At 32.4% G+C, this 19,214-nt stretch overlaps 1 protein-coding gene and 1 long non-coding RNA gene across 2 annotated transcripts; both read left to right on the forward strand.

The window, feature by feature from the left end:
* The first annotated feature begins 333 nt into the window (after window positions 1-333).
* Window positions 334-3,331, forward strand: LOC131940464 (kelch-like protein 40). The gene is made up of 4 exons (XM_059299121.1): window positions 334-426; window positions 1,482-2,541; window positions 2,914-3,073; window positions 3,200-3,331. The coding sequence occupies exons 2-4, from the start codon at window positions 1,493-1,495 to the stop codon at window positions 3,329-3,331; spliced, it is 1,341 nt and encodes a 446-aa protein (XP_059155104.1). The 5' UTR covers window positions 334-426; window positions 1,482-1,492.
* Window positions 3,332-15,307: 11,976 nt separating this feature from the next.
* LOC131940467 (uncharacterized) lies at window positions 15,308-17,885 on the forward strand. The gene is made up of 3 exons (XR_009386546.1): window positions 15,308-15,506; window positions 17,246-17,307; window positions 17,736-17,885. It is a non-coding gene; the product is annotated as an uncharacterized LOC131940467 (long non-coding RNA).
* The last annotated feature ends 1,329 nt before the right edge of the window (window positions 17,886-19,214 follow it).

Raw genomic sequence — 19,214 nt, forward strand, 5'->3', positions numbered from 1 at the left:
AAATATATAGGCCTATAATTCACGTGTAACAGGTAACGATGGCTAGTATTTTTAGAACACTGCACACGATTTAAAAAGTATTTATACACCATTCGAAAAATTCGAGACTATTCTGACTATTCAAGGCTGCTTCCATTGTATTAAAAAAGGCAATGAAATGAAAGTGAAAGAAAAAGATGCATAAAATATAATCACACAGAACTTCCAAAGAGGTAATATGAGACAAAATAGTTTGCGTCATTTTTCCTCAGCATTATTATTTTTTACTGTACAGAGAGATTGTCGGTTTTACAACTTTTTTTACTCTTGGCAAGAAGCAGTTAGACTAGTTAGGGGGAAATAGCTGTTGCTAAAATCGGATATTTCCGAAATAATTATAATTCTGACTACGCCCTTAAGCTATCATTTCGGAATAGCTGAACACATGTAAGTAGTTTCAAACTAAATTGTCTATTTTCAGTGCGGCAGTTTTATTATAATTATTATTATATATTCTTTTCAACATGTTGTTAATTATCTGGATAGATTTAATGTCCGCTTGGACTTCTTTAGAAATTACAGTAGTATTAAAAATAAAATTCAGTAAAGTCAAGATGGCAGTTTTAGATCTAGTAGTTTATTTGTATCTATAATTAAAACTAATCAATTTAATCTTATAAAATAACTTTAATTCACTTTAAAAATAAACCAACAGAAACTACAAATATTTTTTATTTAATGTAATATATTGTATAGTGAAAATCTTTATAAAACGCATAAATTCAGATTTATTTTAAAGGTGTAATCGGTTTAGGTGAAAAAAAATAGGTCAGTTCGTCAGCTACATCTTATTATTAATGGTATTTGGGTGGATGATGAAATTAGTATATGCTGTATATATTTATTTATTTATATATATAAAATGTATATTAATATATATTTTAATATATATACCATTAATATATATATATATATATATATATATATATATATATATATATATATATATATATATAATGTATATTAATATATATTTTAATATATATACAATATATATATATTATAATATATATATATATATATATATATATATATATTTACAATGTTTTTACTATATATATATATATATATATATATATATATATATATATATATATATATATACATATAAATATGCACTGTCATGGACGAGTAGTCACTTGAGTTCATGCCAGGCAAATTAGCCTAAGGTCAGCACCTCTTCTTTCATATAGATCGAGTGTATACAAGGTTGGATCAGACTTGTATCTTTTTGTTAATTTCGCCTTTTTGAACTTTTCGACTATTATTTCGACTATTATGTATTACGCCATAAATTTAGATGTGTATATGTATATACATAATTTTAAAAAAGGGCAAGTAATAGTATTAATTTCTGCTATTTAACAAGTACGAAATTATTTTTGTTTTGGTTTATAGTTATTTTACCACCAGGAGAAAAAAACAAAAATTTCTTTCCATAGATCTCAACAAGATGGTGAAGTCAAGCCTTGCATGTGGACTACAGGAATGTTTGAGTAAAGAATGGATGGGAGATAACTTCAGGGACTTTAGAGTTGTGGTTGATGGCTCAGAGTATTTCTGTCACAAATTTATTCTAAGTGCCTGCTCCTCGTTTTTTAGAGGTCTTTTTCGAACAAATTTAAGAGAAAAGCAGGAAGAGAGGGTTAAGTTGCATGACATGAGTAAAGAGACTTTTGATGTTATTATCAATTCTATTTATAAAGGTGTAGATGGTCTTACAATGGACAATGTCCTGAATCTATGGCAGGCAGTGCACCTACTAGATATTTCATTTCTTATTCAAGAATGTGAGATATTTGTAATGGAAAATATGTCCTTGGATAATTATATTACATATTATCATATGGCAAAGCTTCTGCAGTCAGAGACCGTTATTAATTTTTCGATTGGATTTATGAAGAAACATTTTGAACATTTTCAAAATACTGAAACCTTTCTGGAGCTTTCTTTTCCATTGTTGTTTTCCTTGATTGATGATGACAGTTTGAATGTAAATTCAGAAGACTTAGTTTTAGAATCAATCATAAAATGGGTTTTGTATGAGCCTGTACATAAGAAATCAAGTCAAGGGAAAGATATGGATTTCCAGGATACTTCATCAGAAGAAGAGAATTCAAAAACTACTTTTAATAAAACCGATTGTGGGGTTCAAGATCAGTTTGAAGCAGACGTCCAAAAGAACTCAGACAATGAAACCAAAGGCGATAGAACAAGCATTGCAAACAAGGATAGGTTAGACAGAAAGGAATGTATCGTTGGACTTTTATCTACAGCCAGAACATTTTTAGCCAGTCGAAGTTATCTCGAGAGAATTCTGATTCACCCGTTGATAAAGTCTTTTGATGAAGCCCATGAAATAGTTTATGAAGCTTTGTTGTATCAATCGAGATCTGTTTCTTTCCCAACTAACTTTTTCATCCCTCATAGAAACTGTAGCGGCAAACGAAATGTTATGGTTTTCGTGAAAAGTCAGAAATTACATTGCTTTGAATTAAACAGGCAATATACGTCCCCGATTACGATTGATTTGATGGTAGTTGGCGGCTTAGCATCCTTTGACTCCACTCTTTGTTGTTTTAGTGTTAGCTGTGAGAGCGAGTGTGAATTTTGTCGTTCATCGAGATATTCAAAAACACATCAACATATCACAACAATTGATTCAAAAAAAGAAGTTTCTAAAATTTATACGATTTGTGAATATTCTCGAAATGAGCTAGTTTCACACCGTGGTGTTTTTATTGACATTACCGATAAAAAATGTACAAAACAAAATACTACTGCAAATGCAATAAATTGCTTACAATATGTGCACAATTCCAGTTATGAATCTGTATGTGTTTTTCAAGATAACATTCTATTCTTTTCTAACAGTTATAATAATTCTAAACCCAGTGTTAAAGTACATTGTTACAACATTTACACAAAGTCAACTCAGGATGTAAACTTTGAAGGCCCAGCCAATCACATTAAAAGTTTTTCAACTGGAGCCAGAAAGACTTTTATTCTACAGAAAAATGGTGCTCTTAGATCAGTACACGTGACAGATGATTCTAAAATAGAATTTACATTTGTTTCTCAACTATGGAATAATTTTGAGTGGATCCTAAACGGAGCCGTATATTATAAAAAAGAGCTAACTTTATTTTGTTCAAAAAAGCCAGAAGATGTTGACTCAAGTTTGGTGAAATCTTTACCGGGCATTATTGGAAGGATAAACGTTGTTGAAATTGAAAGTGAATCCAATTTAGTTCCATTGGTCATACCAGAATCTTGGCTCACTCAGCCGTAATGTGTTATGTTTACATTCAAAATACGAATAAAAGGGATATCAACTCATAGCTCGTTGGTTATCTCCCCATTTTACGTATGCATAATCCGTATGGATGTTTAAAAATAAACTTGACATTTGAATATATAACAATTGTATTGTTTTTGTAGATAGGCCTACATCTATTAGACTCGTTTATTGTCAGATTCCTTGATGAACAATCGACAAAAGACAAGATAGTTAAATAAAAATCTTGTAAAATGGATCTTGTAGGATTGATGATTATCCCTAACTTCTTCTCATGTGCACGCTCTAACTTTGTTATTTATTTATCCTTTGAAATCGTTTCGACATAATTAGAATAAGACTTTCTTTTAAATTACAATTACAAAATTTTGAAAACTATTTCCCCAAGAATCATTCTAATTAGAATAACTATTAGTATTTTTAGTGTTGAAATCCGGGATAAATTAAATCGTCTTCAATAGTTTACATTAATATGGACTCCTCTAACCTGACTGTACAGTAAATGACTTAGTGAATGCTAAAAAAACACAAGTTACTCGATTTAAGTAAATTTAAATATAACGAAATATTTTACCACATGAAACAGAATTTACTGCATTTATTTAATTAATTCATAAATTGAATGCTAAAAGTGAAAGCATTCGTCATGTCCTCTCACTCTGCAAGATGTTTTTTTTTTAGTCTGAAACTGAAATTTCTGTTAATCGGAGATACCCGTAGTTGTGTTTTACTAGAATTTGTAGCATTTTCTCATAATAATGTTATTTTACACGTGGCGTATTGTAAATATTTTGAAGTCATACACATTATCTACTTTAAAGAGGTATTTATGATTTTTCCCCATGTTTATGCTAATATTTTTTAATGGAATGTTAAAATTAGACTTTGGTTTGTTTTTAACTTGTGTTTTTTAAAATAACATCTCATCATAAGTATTTAGTAAAAATGTGAAAATATTAAAATTAATGAATGCACAAATATTAGACGAATTACTGGGGTAGGGATGTTTTGCATTTTTTTAATGTTGCGTTATATGTTGGTGGATGTAGTAAAGAGTAATATTATATAATTATGCTTTTGGCGTTTATCATTGTTATTATTATTGTTGTTGTTGGTTGCACACATAATCAAATTTTACACATTTATTTTAAACGAAACTTTAATAAATTTTATTTTCTATCAGGACGTGATTCCTTTTGTAATATCCAATTTTCATTAAGCTTTGATCTAGTTAAAAATGTTTTGTTTTTTTTGTTTGGTAGGTTTGTGGCAAATCTTATAATTAAATTTTGACACACTTTCAATCCAACAATTTCGTTCGAAATTTTCAGATACGTTCGCCTTTAATTATATATTTAAAAATCGCATTGCATATTAAATCCGTCATTAAAACTTTAATTTAAAATTACTAAAGTAAACAACAAAAGGGAGAGATAACAGAAGTAAGTACTAGCAGACGTGTTGTACAGTTGGTCGCGAATGGTTGGTTGGACACGACCGCACTTGGGCTAAAAATGAGAGATGATTGTCTGTTGGAGATGGGTTTTAAAGCAACATTTTTAGTCTTATGAATTGCCAACTTCATTAGGATCGAAATAAATGCCAAAAGATAAAATAAAGTAGGCCTGCTAATTGGTTTTTTTTAAAACGTGTATATCGTCTTACTACATGTATTTTGATTTAGAAGTGTCACAATTATTAAAAACTATAAAATAAAACCAATATAAAAAAAACCTATATATTGAAACTATATGCAAACTTGCTTGTGGAGCCTCTTGCAGACTTTAGTGTCAGTGCTTTTGTTAAAAAAAATCAAGTTTTTATTCTTATTTTTTTTTGTGTGCAATTTAAAGCATATTAAGGTCTTTTGAAATATTTGTTTTATTTCAACTTTAACTCAGTTCACATTGGCTATAATAGTGGGTTTATGGCCAAATTTGAAAGTCAGTTTTGACCCACGTCTAATGCAGCGATTTCTTTCAGCCTTTACATATTCCTATTCAAAGACAACGTAAAAATATCTAATTGTAATCTATTCAGATATTAAATTAATCATAAAAGATAATTTAATGATTACATACATCAAAAGGGGAGATAAACAATTAATATGTAGCTCTGGTGGACTGTAGGCTATAATCAAGGATGGTTTCATTTCATACCTGCAAACCGATCATGTAGTTGAGTAAGCGGCAGATAATTGTCGTTAGAGTTACTCCTCGTGTTTAAAGCGACTATTTTCCCACGTTTTTCCCACGTTTTCTTTAACTTGCTTTCTCTGTTTGTGTGTTTGTTTGTCTTTCCAATCAAATCTTGCGATCGAAATTTCTGGCACTTCCCAGTTAGCTAGCGCGCTGAAATTTTCAGGGAAGCTTTCTTTTGGATGACCATTGAATATTCAATTGTTATTATTACTAAATTGATCAATGGAAACATTGTATTGAGCATTTTAGACCGCTATATAATCTATATATATAATTATCCTCTGCTAGCCATTAGAAAAAAAACCAGCGACGCGTACCTCGCGCGCAGTGAAGCGAACGATCACATGTCGCCACAGGCTTAGGGGCAGAGAATTTAGCTTGAACCGAGTTTAAACTTACAGGAGGTAGGCCAGTTTGGGGGAGACGATATGGTCGAGTGGTTGGGCACACGATTGCTATCCCACTCGACACGGGTTCAAATCTATGTGTTCTAGTCAGTAACGTATTCAAACAACATGTTTTTTACGAGTTGTCTTTTTACGAGTTGTCTTTTTACGAGTTGTCTTTTTACGAGTTGTCTTCGTTTACCCAAAAAAAAAGTGAAAAGATAAAATCGATAGCAAGATTTTAATGCAAACAAACAGACAAAGACTAAAAAGTAGAAAATAATAATCATTAAAAAAGTTTTAAAAAACCCACGTTTTCTGATTGAACTAAAAAGTAGAAAATAAATACTATACATACAATAATGCAAGCGATCACTCTACTATAAGCTATCAAAAACGTGGGTCGCCGAAGTAAAAGTTATATTACTATTGATTAGATAATACTATTGACTTTTATTAGGGAGCTTGTAGAGAGTCAACAGTATTAGAAACTGTAAGAAAATCACGGCGCCCCACGTTTTTGATAGCTTATAGTAGAGTGATCGCTTGCATTATTGTATGTATAGTATTTATTTTCTACTTTTTAGTTCAATCAGAAAACGTGGGTTTTTTAAAACTTTTTTAATGATTATTATCTTTAACTTGCTTTCTCTGTGTGTTTGTTTGTCTTTCCAATCCAATCTTGCGATCGAAATTTCTGGCACTTCCCAGTTAGCTAGCGCGCTGAAATTTTCAGGGAAGCTTTGTTTTGGATGACAATTGAATATTCTATTGTTTTTATTACTAAATTAATCCATGGAAACATTTTATTGATCATTTTAGACCGCTATATAATTGTACCAAAAAACGTGGGGGAAAAGGGACATTACCCAGTAACTGTAATTTGATGAAAACAAGGTTCGGCACTCCCCCTCTTTTTGCTTACTGAGTAGTTGTCACGCTGTGTTTGTGTACAAACAACCATAACGTAACAACTGGTGGCCAGTATGGGGGAGACGATATGGTCGAGTGGTTGGGCACACGATTGCTATCCCACTCGACACGGGTTCAAATCTATGTGTTCTAGTCAGTAACGTATTCACACAACGTGTTTTTTACGAGTTGTCTTTTTACGAGTTGTCTTTTTACGAGTTGTCTTCGTTTACCCAAAAAAAAAAGTGAAAAGATAAAATCGATAGCAAGATTTACATGCAAACAAACAGACAAACACTAAAAAGTAGAAAATAATAATCATTAAAAAAGTTTTTTAAAAACCCACGTTTTCTGATTGAACTAAAAAGTAGAAAATAAATACTATACATCACAATAATGCAGGCGATCACTCTACTATAAGCTATCAAAAACGTGGGGCGCCGTGATTTTCTTACAGTTTCTAATACTGTTGACTCTCTACAAGCTCCCTAATAAAAGTCAATAGTATTATCTAATCAATAGTAATATAACTTTTACTTCGGCGACCCACGTTTTTGATAGCTTATAGTAGAGTGATCGCTTGCATTATTGTGATGTATAGTATTTATTTTCTACTTTTTAGTTCAATCAGAAAACGTGGGTTTTTAAAAACTTTTTTAATGATTATTATTTAGTCGTGAGAGTGTAAGCTTAATAAAAATTAACCGCATTTAAAAATATATAAGATACTGTGTTTTTTTAAACTTATATCGATATATAAATTAAAAATAAACAAAACCAAAATTAATAGGCCTTCTTTATTTTCTTGCTTACTATGCATTTAAAAGCTTATTATTATAAAGGTTTTTATACTTGTTTTATTGTAGAATCAAATGTGTTGTTGCTTGTGTGTGTGTTTGGTAGGGGGTCACAGTTTCTTCCAAGCATCTCTTTTACCAGTGTCCGCCCCTCGGAAAATGTAGTCTGCCCCACCCCCCAAATATCAAGTGCCCCCCTCCCTCAGAGTATTGTAAAATGATGTGACGGCTAATGGTCTACGAAAATATTACATGGGCTCATAATGTGAGTGAAAACATAAAATGATTTTAGCTCTTTAAAAGATTGACTGAAATATAAAAGAAACATGATAAGTGTTTAAAAGTTAGAAAAAGATATTTCGTGTCAGATTTTATCTTACAACAGTATTACAAGTTGCTGGTATCGAATTGAAGCTAAAAGCTAAATTATATATATTACAGATAATCATAGGTCTATTGTCGTTCACTTGAAAACAAGATGGTCAAATCAACACTTGCTTGTGGACTACAAGAATGTCTGAGTAAAGAATGGATGGGAGATAACTTCAGTGACTTTAGAGTTGTGGTTGATGGCTCAGAGTACTTCTGTCACAAATTTATTCTAAGTGCCTGCTCTACTTTTTTCAAGACTTTGTTAAGTTCAGATTTCAGAGAAAAGAAAGAAGAACGTGTTGAGTTAAAGAACATAAGTAAAGAGACTTTTGATGTTATAATCAATGCAATTTACAAAGGTGTTGATGGACTGACAATAGACAACATTATTAGTGTGTGGCAAGCTTCTCATATGTTGGATATACCATTTCTTATAGAAGAATGTGAAAGTTTTGTTTCGAAAAATATGTCACGGGATAATTTTGTTGAGTTCTATGAGATTGCAAAACTTTTGAATGCACAGAACGTAATTTTGCTGGCATTAAGATTCATGAAAGAAAACTTTGAAACATTTTGTGCGACTAAAACATTCCTTGAACTTTCTTTTCCGCGATTTATTTCTCTGATTGATGATGATAGTTTGGTCGTAAGGACAGAGGACTTAGTTTTAGAATCTATTATAGATTGGGTTTCTTATACGGTTGATGAGCTAAATGAAATAAAAGACAAGGTACTAGAAGAATCATGTTTACAAATATCTAGTAGAGATCCAATAACAGGAATTGAGAAGAACTCTGTAGCTAAAGAAGAAAGCATTGAAGAAAAAAATACTGACATAGGCGTACAACAAAGTAGCAGTTTACTCGTCGCCAGCGAAATATTAGACCGGAAGAAATATCTTGTAGAACTGTTATCTACAGCCAGAACATTTTTAGCCAGTCGAAGTTATCTGGAGAAACTTTTGAAACACCCTATGATACTATCTTGTGTAGAAGCTCACGATCTGGTGTATGAAGCTGTATTGTACCAGTGGAGATCTGCTTCATTCCCCAGTAACTTTGTTATCCCTTACAGAGACTGTAGTGGGAAAAGGAATGTCATGGCGTTTGTTAACAACGGGAAGTTACATTTATATGAATTAAATAGTCAATGTACGTTTAAGCTTGATTTTGACTTGAAATCAAATAATCTCAAACGAGAATTGAACTGCTGCAGTGACATTGAGCTAGCATCAATAGATTCTACCCTGTGTTTTGTTTATTTAAGCGAGTCAGCTGTCTGTGAAATGAAAACAACACATCGCTGTCACAGTAAAAACATTGCGATAATTGACGCCAATAAAAAATTATCCACAATACGTAAGCTATGTGGATCCTCAAATATACTTATCGGATCATCTAAGGATGTTTTTGTCAACATCACTGGTTCCACATTTGTGCCTAAAATGCCGGAACGTGTATTTAGCTGCGTTGATTTTCAGAGTTATTTACCTATTGATTCCGTTTGTGTTTTTGAGGATAATATTTTGCTGTTTTATCAGGATACTAATGGGGCTAAAGTGCAATGTCACAGCATTTATGGGCCTCCCAAGTCAAGTAAACCATTGACTTTCAACGGGCCGACCGTCAACATCATAAGTATTCCAAAGGGTAGGAAGATGTTTCTTCTACAGACTAACGGTGCCTTAAGATTAATAAATAAGCCTATAGATGATGAAAACATACAGATTACGCTTGTTATTCTGCTTTGGACAAATTTTAGCTGGAAATTAAACGGAGCAGTGTATTACAAGAACGAATTGATTCTATTTTGTAAAGAAAAACACAAAAACACAGAAACAAGTTTGTTGAAATCTGTGACCAACATCTTTGAAAGGATAAGAGTTACTGTGATTGAAAGTCAGTCCATGCTAGTTCCATTGGCTGCACCTGATTCTTGGTGCCCATTATAACTTTGCTTTTGTATAGGACTATGAATGCCAATGTACAATGAACTAAAGACTTCAATACATTGAAACATTTTTCTTTTCTTAATTTAAGCTTATTCAAACTTATGGGTTGAGTTGGCAAGGCAAAAGACTCGAACCACCTAGATTTTTCAAAAGCTAATATTTTAATTTGCATTATAATTTTACCAGTTTTATTAGTTTTTCATTTTTCTATTTACAGTACTATTACATATTAATTTTTAGGGGGAACATTTATTGTGAAAATCCTGCAAATTTATTTTATGATTTTATCCTTTCTTGACGAATTGACATGCGCTTGGGCTTAAACTTTTATAGAATTGTGAGTGGTGGTATTCAAAATCTGTATTCATTTTATTATTTATTTTCAGGGCCTAATACGTTTTGATGTGAACTGTTTTAGATTCTTAAAACTGTTTTACAGTTTAAAACTGTAACAGCTATGCCATAAAAATATTTTATCCTTAATGACATGTTAAGTTTGTTGACCTATTTATGTAATGATTCATGTATTTGCCAGGATTGTCTTTATTACTATTCCCTGGATTTAAAGTTTTGAATTCTTATACTATATTGGTGAATGGATTGGTTATTGTTTTATTATTATTACTCTAAAACAGTAAATATATTGGTAGGTGTGGTATTGTCGCGTATGTTTACGGTAGATGGAGCAGTTGTTTTTATTTTTATTTTACCAAAAAGTTGTACAGAAGCATTATAGCATTTTTAGTGATTTTAACGTCAGGTAAGTGACGTTTTGTTGGATATTTTCCGGATAAGCCACGCTTAAAAGATAAGGGGTCATCCATAAATGATGTCACGCTTTTTTTTGACGATTTTTATCTCCCCCCTCCCCTCCGTCACACGTGGTCACAAACAGCCAGACCCACCCCTCCCCTAAAATGACATCACACCTCAACCTACAACCCCCCTCAAAATTGCAGTTGAATTTTTTTAAAACATCGATATTTTTCCAAAATCTTGTCTAAACTATTACAATTTATTAAAACAGTTATCTAAAAAGCGAAATTACGTCTAAAATTCGTTTTCTAACATTGCTTTTTTATAAAGCAAAAATGTGACGTCGCAACATCTGAACCCCCCCCCCCCCCCATCATCACACATCGTCACAAAATTACGGACCCCCCTCCCCCTACGAGTGTGACGTCATTTATGGATGACCGACCCCTAAGCTTTGCCACATAACAAGATTATAAAAAAGAGGATTATATGAAACTTATTTTTTTTAGTTTTTAACCCTAACCAAACCCAAACCCTAGCCCCAACTTCAACCCATACCATAGAGGCGGATTAGGAGTTGTGTTTATGGAGTGCGTTTAAACATTCAAATATCTAGACTTCAGTAGTTGGTCAAGTTGCGTGCGTGCATTAAATTGGAGTTGAAAAATGTGGCGGGGCCTAACTTTTCACCCTTGAACTTTTAGCAACAGTGGCGGGGCTTATCTGGAAAAGTTCCGTTTTTTAAAATGTATATTTAAAAAAAAAAAAAAAATTAGTTAGTATTAGAATCATTTTTCTAATATTGTCCTGAGAATTGATTTGTATTTGTTAATTAGGGACTTGTTTTTTTTTTGGAACTATTTTTATAGGTGTTGTGTGAAAGTTGGATCGAAAAGAATCTGAAATTAGATTTTGGTATTGCTGTGTATGATTGTGAGAGGAAGACAGCGATTTGTTTTAGACGCTTCACTTTATGTTTTGTTTAGCTGTTTTGTTAGGTTTTGTTTAGAATAGTGATTAGGTCATGATTTAGTAAAAGATTTGAATAGATTCCATAATTTTTTTCACTTAATAAAGTTATGATTAATAACTTTACTTGTCTTTTGTTGTGTTTTTTTTTTAAATCTTGAATGCCTGTTGAAGTTAACACTTTTGGGTTTTGCCATAGTTGCAGGAAAATACGCTAGATCCTTGTCCCTGGAAATAGAATATGATACCCCCCCCCCCCCCCACTCACCTCTGTTATGGCTTACATAATATTGATATTACCCTACTATTATATGATAAAACTGTTAATTTTGTAAAAGCAGTTAATGTATAAGCCTTGAAATTTGGAGAGAAAAAAGATATTGAAACTTTTCTCACAAGACGACGTTGTAAAGACCAAACTTAACATTATACACAAAATGGGGTAAAAATAATAAAAATAAATGATTTCATTTATGGACGAGTCAAAAACACCCGTAGATAAACACGATTACGAGAGTCATCAAGCAGATAAAGACCTTTTCCTTCTCATCCTCCCATATCTGTAAAAAAAGACCTTGTTGACCCCCCTCCCCACACCCAACCAATGTTATTATATTCTATCAGCACTGTTCAATTAATTTGTAGTTCGTTATGCTGAAACAGAAATTTGGGGCGGAATAAAATTAATATAATTTTATTTTCATAAAACGAGTAATGGGTCCATCAGCTGTGTCTGATACATTGGTAAAATTGGACCCTTCTTACCCCTCAGGCTTCGTGCTTGGATTTTCCAAGACGCAATGGTCAATTATACTATTGAGCCATAATTATTATATATATATATATATATATATATATATATATATATATATATATATATATATATATATATATATATATATATGGTGGCCGGAAAGAACCGCAACGGAAAAAAGCGCAACGGAAAAAAGCGCAAAACAAAACGCGCAACGGAAATAAGCGCACACGGAAAAAAGCGCAAAGAGTAAAAAGCGCACACAGAAAAAAGCGCAAAGAGAAAAAAGCGCAAACGGAAAAAAGCGCAAAGAGAAAAAAGCGCAAACAGAAAAAAGCGCAAACAGAAAAAAGCGCAAACGGAAAAAAGCGCAAAGAGAAAAAAGCGCACACGGAAAAAAGCGCAAAGAGAAAAAAGCGCAAACAGAAAAAAGCGCAAAGAGAAAAAAGCGCACACAGAAAAAAGCGCAAACAGAAAAAAGCGCAAACGGAAAAAAGCGCAAAGAGAAAAAAGCGCGCACGGAAAAAAGCGCAAACAGAAAAAAGCGCACACGGAAAAAAACGCAAACGGAAAAAAGCGCAAACGGAAAAAAGCGCAAACAGAAAAAAGCGCAAACGGAAAAAAGCGCAAACAGAAAAAAGCGCACACAGAAAAAAGCGCAAACGGAAAAAAGCGCAAACAGAAAAAAGCGCACACAGAAAAAAGCTCAAACGGAAAAAAGCGCAAACAGAAACAGAAAAATGCGCAACCAGAAAAAACACAACAAAAAATGTGCAAAAGAGAAATTTAGCACAAAGACCATATGGACTAGATGACACATTTATACATGACTGTTAGGGCTGCTGTGAGAGTGTCGTGTTTGATCACGTGATCTACTACCATTTAAAGCGTACCACTTACCCACACATCCATCCACCCACCCACCCACACATCCATCCACCCACCCACACTGCATATAAGTATTCGCATAGATTTAGAGTAGCGTCCCTTTTGTTTACATGTTTTCATTACCCTTCAAACAAAAGTCTATTTTAGTTATATTGAGATTAAAGAATGTAAATAAATAGTATACACAATTCTGTAGAATAGGAACGATTGGGAGGGAAGTGACATTTAGCGCAGTAAATTTAGAGGTTAGGTAGTGTAAAATAAATGGTGGGGTTAGGAAAGTTAAGGGGTCCATTCTCTAATAGGCAATCTTTGTCTCTTTCGTACTTTCGTGTTGGTTTATTGTCGAACCTGTCCTCGCCTCACATCACAACAGTTGGGTGACGCTTACCGTGTAATGTTAAAATAAATAGCATGTAATTGAGTTAGTTCGAAGTGAGTTTTCATACAAGCCCAACGCACTAATTAAGGTTGTCGCAAAATGTAACATATATGTAACATATGTCAATGATGTCAATGAATTTTCATTAAAAAAAAGATGTCTAGTACAGTTTACGAAACTTACGAACTTCGCCGATACTTTTTTGGTGGGTAGTTTGGTAAGTATGTAGGCGGGTAGGTGGGTAGGTGGGTAAGTGGGTAGGTGGGTAGTTAGGTAGGTAGGTAGGTGGGTAGGTGGGTAGTAGGTAGGTAGGTAGGTGCGTCATAATGTGAAAAAATATTAAATACAAAATTGTTATTTTGGTGCGAATGAATGTTGTTACGAGAGATATGACGAATGCATGTTTGATGACGCGGATGAAAGAGAGTGAAGTTTTGCCTTAGGAACGGGTTGTTATAGTATGCAAGCTAGGTAGTTCGGACTAGGGAGAATGTGAAAGATACTTCGTGTAATGTCGATAGTTTTATGTTTATACGAGAATAGTAGTTGAATAATTATTGACCAAGAAAATAATAGGCATTGTGTAAAGTGATTATCGCCTGTATCGTGGTGATGGGAATGCAGATGGTAGTGGTACGCTTTAAATGGTAGTAGATCACGTGATCAAACACGACACTCTCACAGCAGCCCTAACAGTCATGTATAAATGTGTCATCTAGTCCATATGGTCTTTGTGCTAAATTTCTCTTTTGCACATTTTTCGTTGTGTTTTTTCTGGTTGCGCATTTTTCTGTTTCTGTTTGCGCTTTTTTCCGTTTGCGCTTTTTTCCGTTTGCGCTTTTTTCTGTGTGCGCTTTTTTCTGTTTGCGCTTTTTTCCGTTTGCGCTTTTTTCTGTTTGCGCTTTTTTCTGTGTGCGCTTTTTTCTGTTTGCGCTTTTTTCCGTTTGCGCTTTTTTCTGTTTGCGCTTTTTTTCCGTTTGCGCTTTTTTCCGTTTGCGCTTTTTTCCGTGTGCGCTTTTTTCTGTTTGCGCTTTTTTCCGTGTGCGCTTTTTTCTCTTTGCGCTTTTTTCCGTTTGCGCTTTTTTCTGTTTGCGCTTTTTTCTGTGTGCGCTTTTTTCTCTTTGCGCTTTTTTCTGTTTGCGCTTTTTTCTCTTTGCGCTTTTTTCTGTGTGCGCTTTTTTCTCTTTGCGCTTTTTTCCGTGTGCGCTTATTTCCGTTGCGCTTTTTGATTTGCGCTTTTTTCCGTTGCGCTTTTTTCCGTTGCGGTTCTTTCTGGGAACCGCTTGGATTTTCCAAGACGCAATGGTCAATTATACTATTGAGCCATAATTATAATATATATATATATATATATATATATATATATATATATATATATATATATATATATATATATATATATATATATATATATATATATATATATATATATATTATTAAATAGGACCTATAGATTTTAATTAAAAATAAATGAAATAATTTAATTTAGCGTATTTGAGGCCCAGTAAAATTATTTAGGCCCTATAGAACTTGTAAGTTTATCGTTCTTTCTCGCGTTAATTCATGTCTGGTTAGCCAGGGAGAGATAAAAGTTTTCGAACTAAATCAATTATTGTGAACGGGATTCCCATTGATAACAAAAAACATGGCGGCTATTTGTTAGTAGGTCCCGCTTCAAGATTTCAAAATCATCAAACGTTCCAGAAATGCAACAATTGTAAAAACTTTCAACGCTGTTTTGTTCATATGGATGGGAACAAACACATGTGTATGCATTTTTGAATATAAAAGTTTTGTGGCGGTAAGTATATTGATTTTATTTCTTTTGTTGATAGTTAGTTTGTCCAAGGCTAGGGGACATTACTCTGGTCTGACTCTACTCAGTCTTTGCTACGAGACTCAAGATTCCCAGACCTAGTCTAGATCTGGATTCTAGAATCTACCAACTAAGATCTACATTGCTTTAATCTAGTTCTAAGAGTATAAGTTCATGAATTAGAATATATTAGATCTAGATTCTAGATCTAGTATTTTAGTGATCTAGATAAAATATTAAAAATATGAAGAAAAGGATGACGGTAAACAGGATGACTTTCACTTTCAGTCTCACTCAGCCTACAACTAATCTAAACTTAATCGAATCTAGACTAGATCTAGATACTAGATCTAGATATCTAGAACTTTGACAACAATGTTAATGTTAATAGACCTAGATCTAGATCTAGATCTAACTAGATTACTGAACTAGACTCTAGACTAGTGCTGATTGATTATTCAGTGATTACTGTTTAATATTTTAGAAGTAGGCCTATAGAAGTAGCTTTGACTTGTAGATAGATGGCTAGATAGAGATAGTAGATCTAGATGCAGATGGTAGTCCCTAGATCTAAAAATCTAGATCTAGAGAATCTAGTAGATCTAGATAGATTCTAGACTAGACTAGTTTAGGTAAAACCTACCCTAGTTAAGTTTAGTAAGAGCTAGCTCTAGATCTAGGTAAGGCTAACGCTGTTTTTAATTTTAAATCGATTTTTTTTAGATCTAGAATCTAGATTTCTAGACTAGATCTACTCTAGCTATTTTACTATTTACTAGATCAGTAGCCAGTAGAGTGAGTAGAGTAGTAGTAGAGTGTAGTGTAGAGTACTGTAAACTATTGTAGAGGGTAGGTACTAATAACTAGACTTAAACTAAATTAGACTAGAATCTAGATACATTTAGGGCTTACAGACTTATCAGTCAGACTACAGAGTTGCAATTAGTAGATCTAGTAATATATAGATTAAATTTAGTTTGAAATTGTTACAGTAGTGTAGACTACTAGAAGAGCAAGATGATAGATCTCCATCAAGCTACAATAGAGTTTAGTTAGTAGTTAGTTAGCCGTAGTAATAGTACCAAAAGCAGTGTAAGTAGCACAGTAAAGAAAGTATTACTAGGCCATCTACTATTGTATTAGGCCCTTTTATTTTTAGCAAGTTAAAGTTTGGTTAAGTACTAGTCTTCTAGCAAGTTGCCTAGTAGTAAACTTAGAAACTAGATCATGTGTATTAGTACTATTAGACTTGTAGGCTAGTCTTGTTAGTCTAGACCAGGGACTATAAAATCTACAATTGATAACTTTTGGCCTTTTAGTATAAGCCTAATTATTAATGAATTACATGGTATAAAAATTAATAAATTGGTCAGAGTCAGTACGGTTACAGTTAGCTGTTAATAGAATTAAGTTTTAGATCTATTGACACCAATTTTTAGTTACAAGTAATGAAAATGAAACTAATAGTTTTGTAATAGTTAAGATATGGTTAACTGTAAACCAGATATTTTAGTTTTTAAGACAAGCTAAGTAGATAGAAAACCGAACCTTTACAATAAATTACACCTTATATATATATATATATATATATATATATATATATATATATATATATATATATATATATATATATATATATATATTAATATCACATATTAGTTAAATAATTATTTTAATATAATATATGGATAAACTTAATACTTTATTATATTTAAATTCTCTAGGTACTTGGCAAGCAATTTTCTCACACTTTACTGTGGCTATTGGTGCTGATCTTGAACTAAAGGTGAGCTGAATTTTTTTTTATAATAAGCCATTTTTCAGCTTAAGCCCAATTCAGTTTTCTAATTCTTAAAGAATATGTTGCTACTAAGATTATTTACTGTAAGTATTAATATGTATGGCTTGATAGTGGCACTGTCAGACAGTAGCTTTCACATTTCTATCCTAAAAGATAAGAGTTCAGATCCCTGGTTTTAGTCCTGGTATGATGTCCTAAGTCTCATGAGTACCAGCTCTCATGAGTACCTGGCTCAAGATAGGGAAATTAAAGGTGGCTGGGTATATACCTCTGAACACTCTAATTTTACATGCAAATGTCACAGAAACAGGTGAATTTTAATTCAACTGCTATATTGGCTGTCTGTTTTAATCAATGATTAATTTTTTCATATTACAGAAAGTTGTTAAAAATATTATTTATTTAATTTCTAGGTAAATGGAACAGCATAGATGTGGATTTTTAGACACAAGGAAGCTGAATTTAACTTTTAATGAAGAATTTAAATGATGATTGTCCATGAAAAGAAATATTAATCATATACATTGTAATGCTGTATTGATGCATCTTCTGTTTTAAGTAATTAAAAAAACATCCATTTATGAAATTCTTTTCATTTTTTTTTTTCAATTTTAAAACTGTAGTACTATTTTGTTATTTGAAAACAATGATGAAAGTATACTGAACTGCCATTGAGATATTAATATAAATGCTATTGTTTATAGTTTAATTCTTTCAGAAGCAACTATATTGACATCAAAACTGAATCTTTATTGTACACTAAGTATAAAAGCTTACCCGCAAACCAGTCCATGTCAACAATTTATTGACATCCAAACATTAAATTTTTTTAAAGGTGATTTTTCTTAAATAAAACAGACTACTTTCATATGGGATAAGAAACATTTAATTTTGAAATTGATTGGTTTATTAAATTTTAATGTAGCTGAAACTAAAACACTGGGTACAAATTTATTATTACTTTGTTTCTCAGAAAATTGCTAATTTTGAACATAAGAACTGTGGGAAGTAGGCAATGATGTTAAAATATCTCTTGAAACTTGAAGAAATTGTGGAAGGTTTAGAGATAGAAAACAACATTTCAGAAGATGATGTTTGAAATAATGGTAAAATATCTTTAGCAATTGTCACTGAATAAATATTTTCATTAGACAAATCACATTTAGGTATAGAAGAATAAGGTACGTCTTCAGATTTTCTTATCAGCGAAGATCCTGGGTGATTCTCTTTGTTACCATCGGTCAAATGACAAGCCAATTCTGGAAAATTCATTGGGTTCTTTGCCTAGGCAGCTAAATATATTTAAATTAAGTTCATGCAAGGCTTTAGAAACATCAATTTAATAAAACTATAATTTGATTAACTTTTTATTAATATCAGCTCCAAAGGAATAATATAAACAAGTTACACATCATCAATAAATCAAATGTGCAGATATTTCCATTTCACCAAACTTTCTCTAAGTCATAATATATATTTTAAATTCATGGAATTTTGATAGGCTAGATATGTTGGCTTTTATTTACCACAATAATCTGATTATATAAATTAACAACATTACATTAGGATTACCCAGCTATCATGCATTCTTCTTTTTACTGCCCTCCTTTATGAGGGGGGGGGGGGGGTAAAAATCATCATAAAATGTGTGATGCAATTTACAGATGAACCCTCTCTCTCTCTACCCCTCCCCCTATATATATGTATATCTATATAATCTCTTAAATCATGTTGGTACCTCTACCTGTTTGAATGTTAGGCCCCTTTCCTTCAACTGTTTCTGTGTGGATCTTCTCCATGGGGGTCATCCATAAATGACGTCACGCATTTTTTTTGACGATTTTTACACCCTCCCTTCCCCCTACACATCGTCACAAAAAGCCAGACCTCCA

Source organism: Physella acuta, unplaced genomic scaffold (genome assembly GCF_028476545.2).
Source record: "Physella acuta isolate Inbredline_101_S28 unplaced genomic scaffold, ASM2847654v3 ptg000318l, whole genome shotgun sequence".
NCBI lineage: Eukaryota > Metazoa > Mollusca > Gastropoda > Physidae > Physella > Physella acuta.

Coding starts and splice junctions, on each gene's coding strand:
- LOC131940464 (XM_059299121.1), top strand. CDS start 1,493: ATGGTGAAGTCAAGCCTTGCATGTGGACTACAGGAATGTTTGAGTAAA. Junction 2,542..2,913: donor CATTGCTTTGAATTAAACAG/GCAATATACGTC, acceptor CTTTTCTAACAG/TTATAATAATTCTAAACCCA. Junction 3,074..3,199: donor AAAATGGTGCTCTTAGATCA/GTACACGTGACA, acceptor TGTTCAAAAAAG/CCAGAAGATGTTGACTCAAG.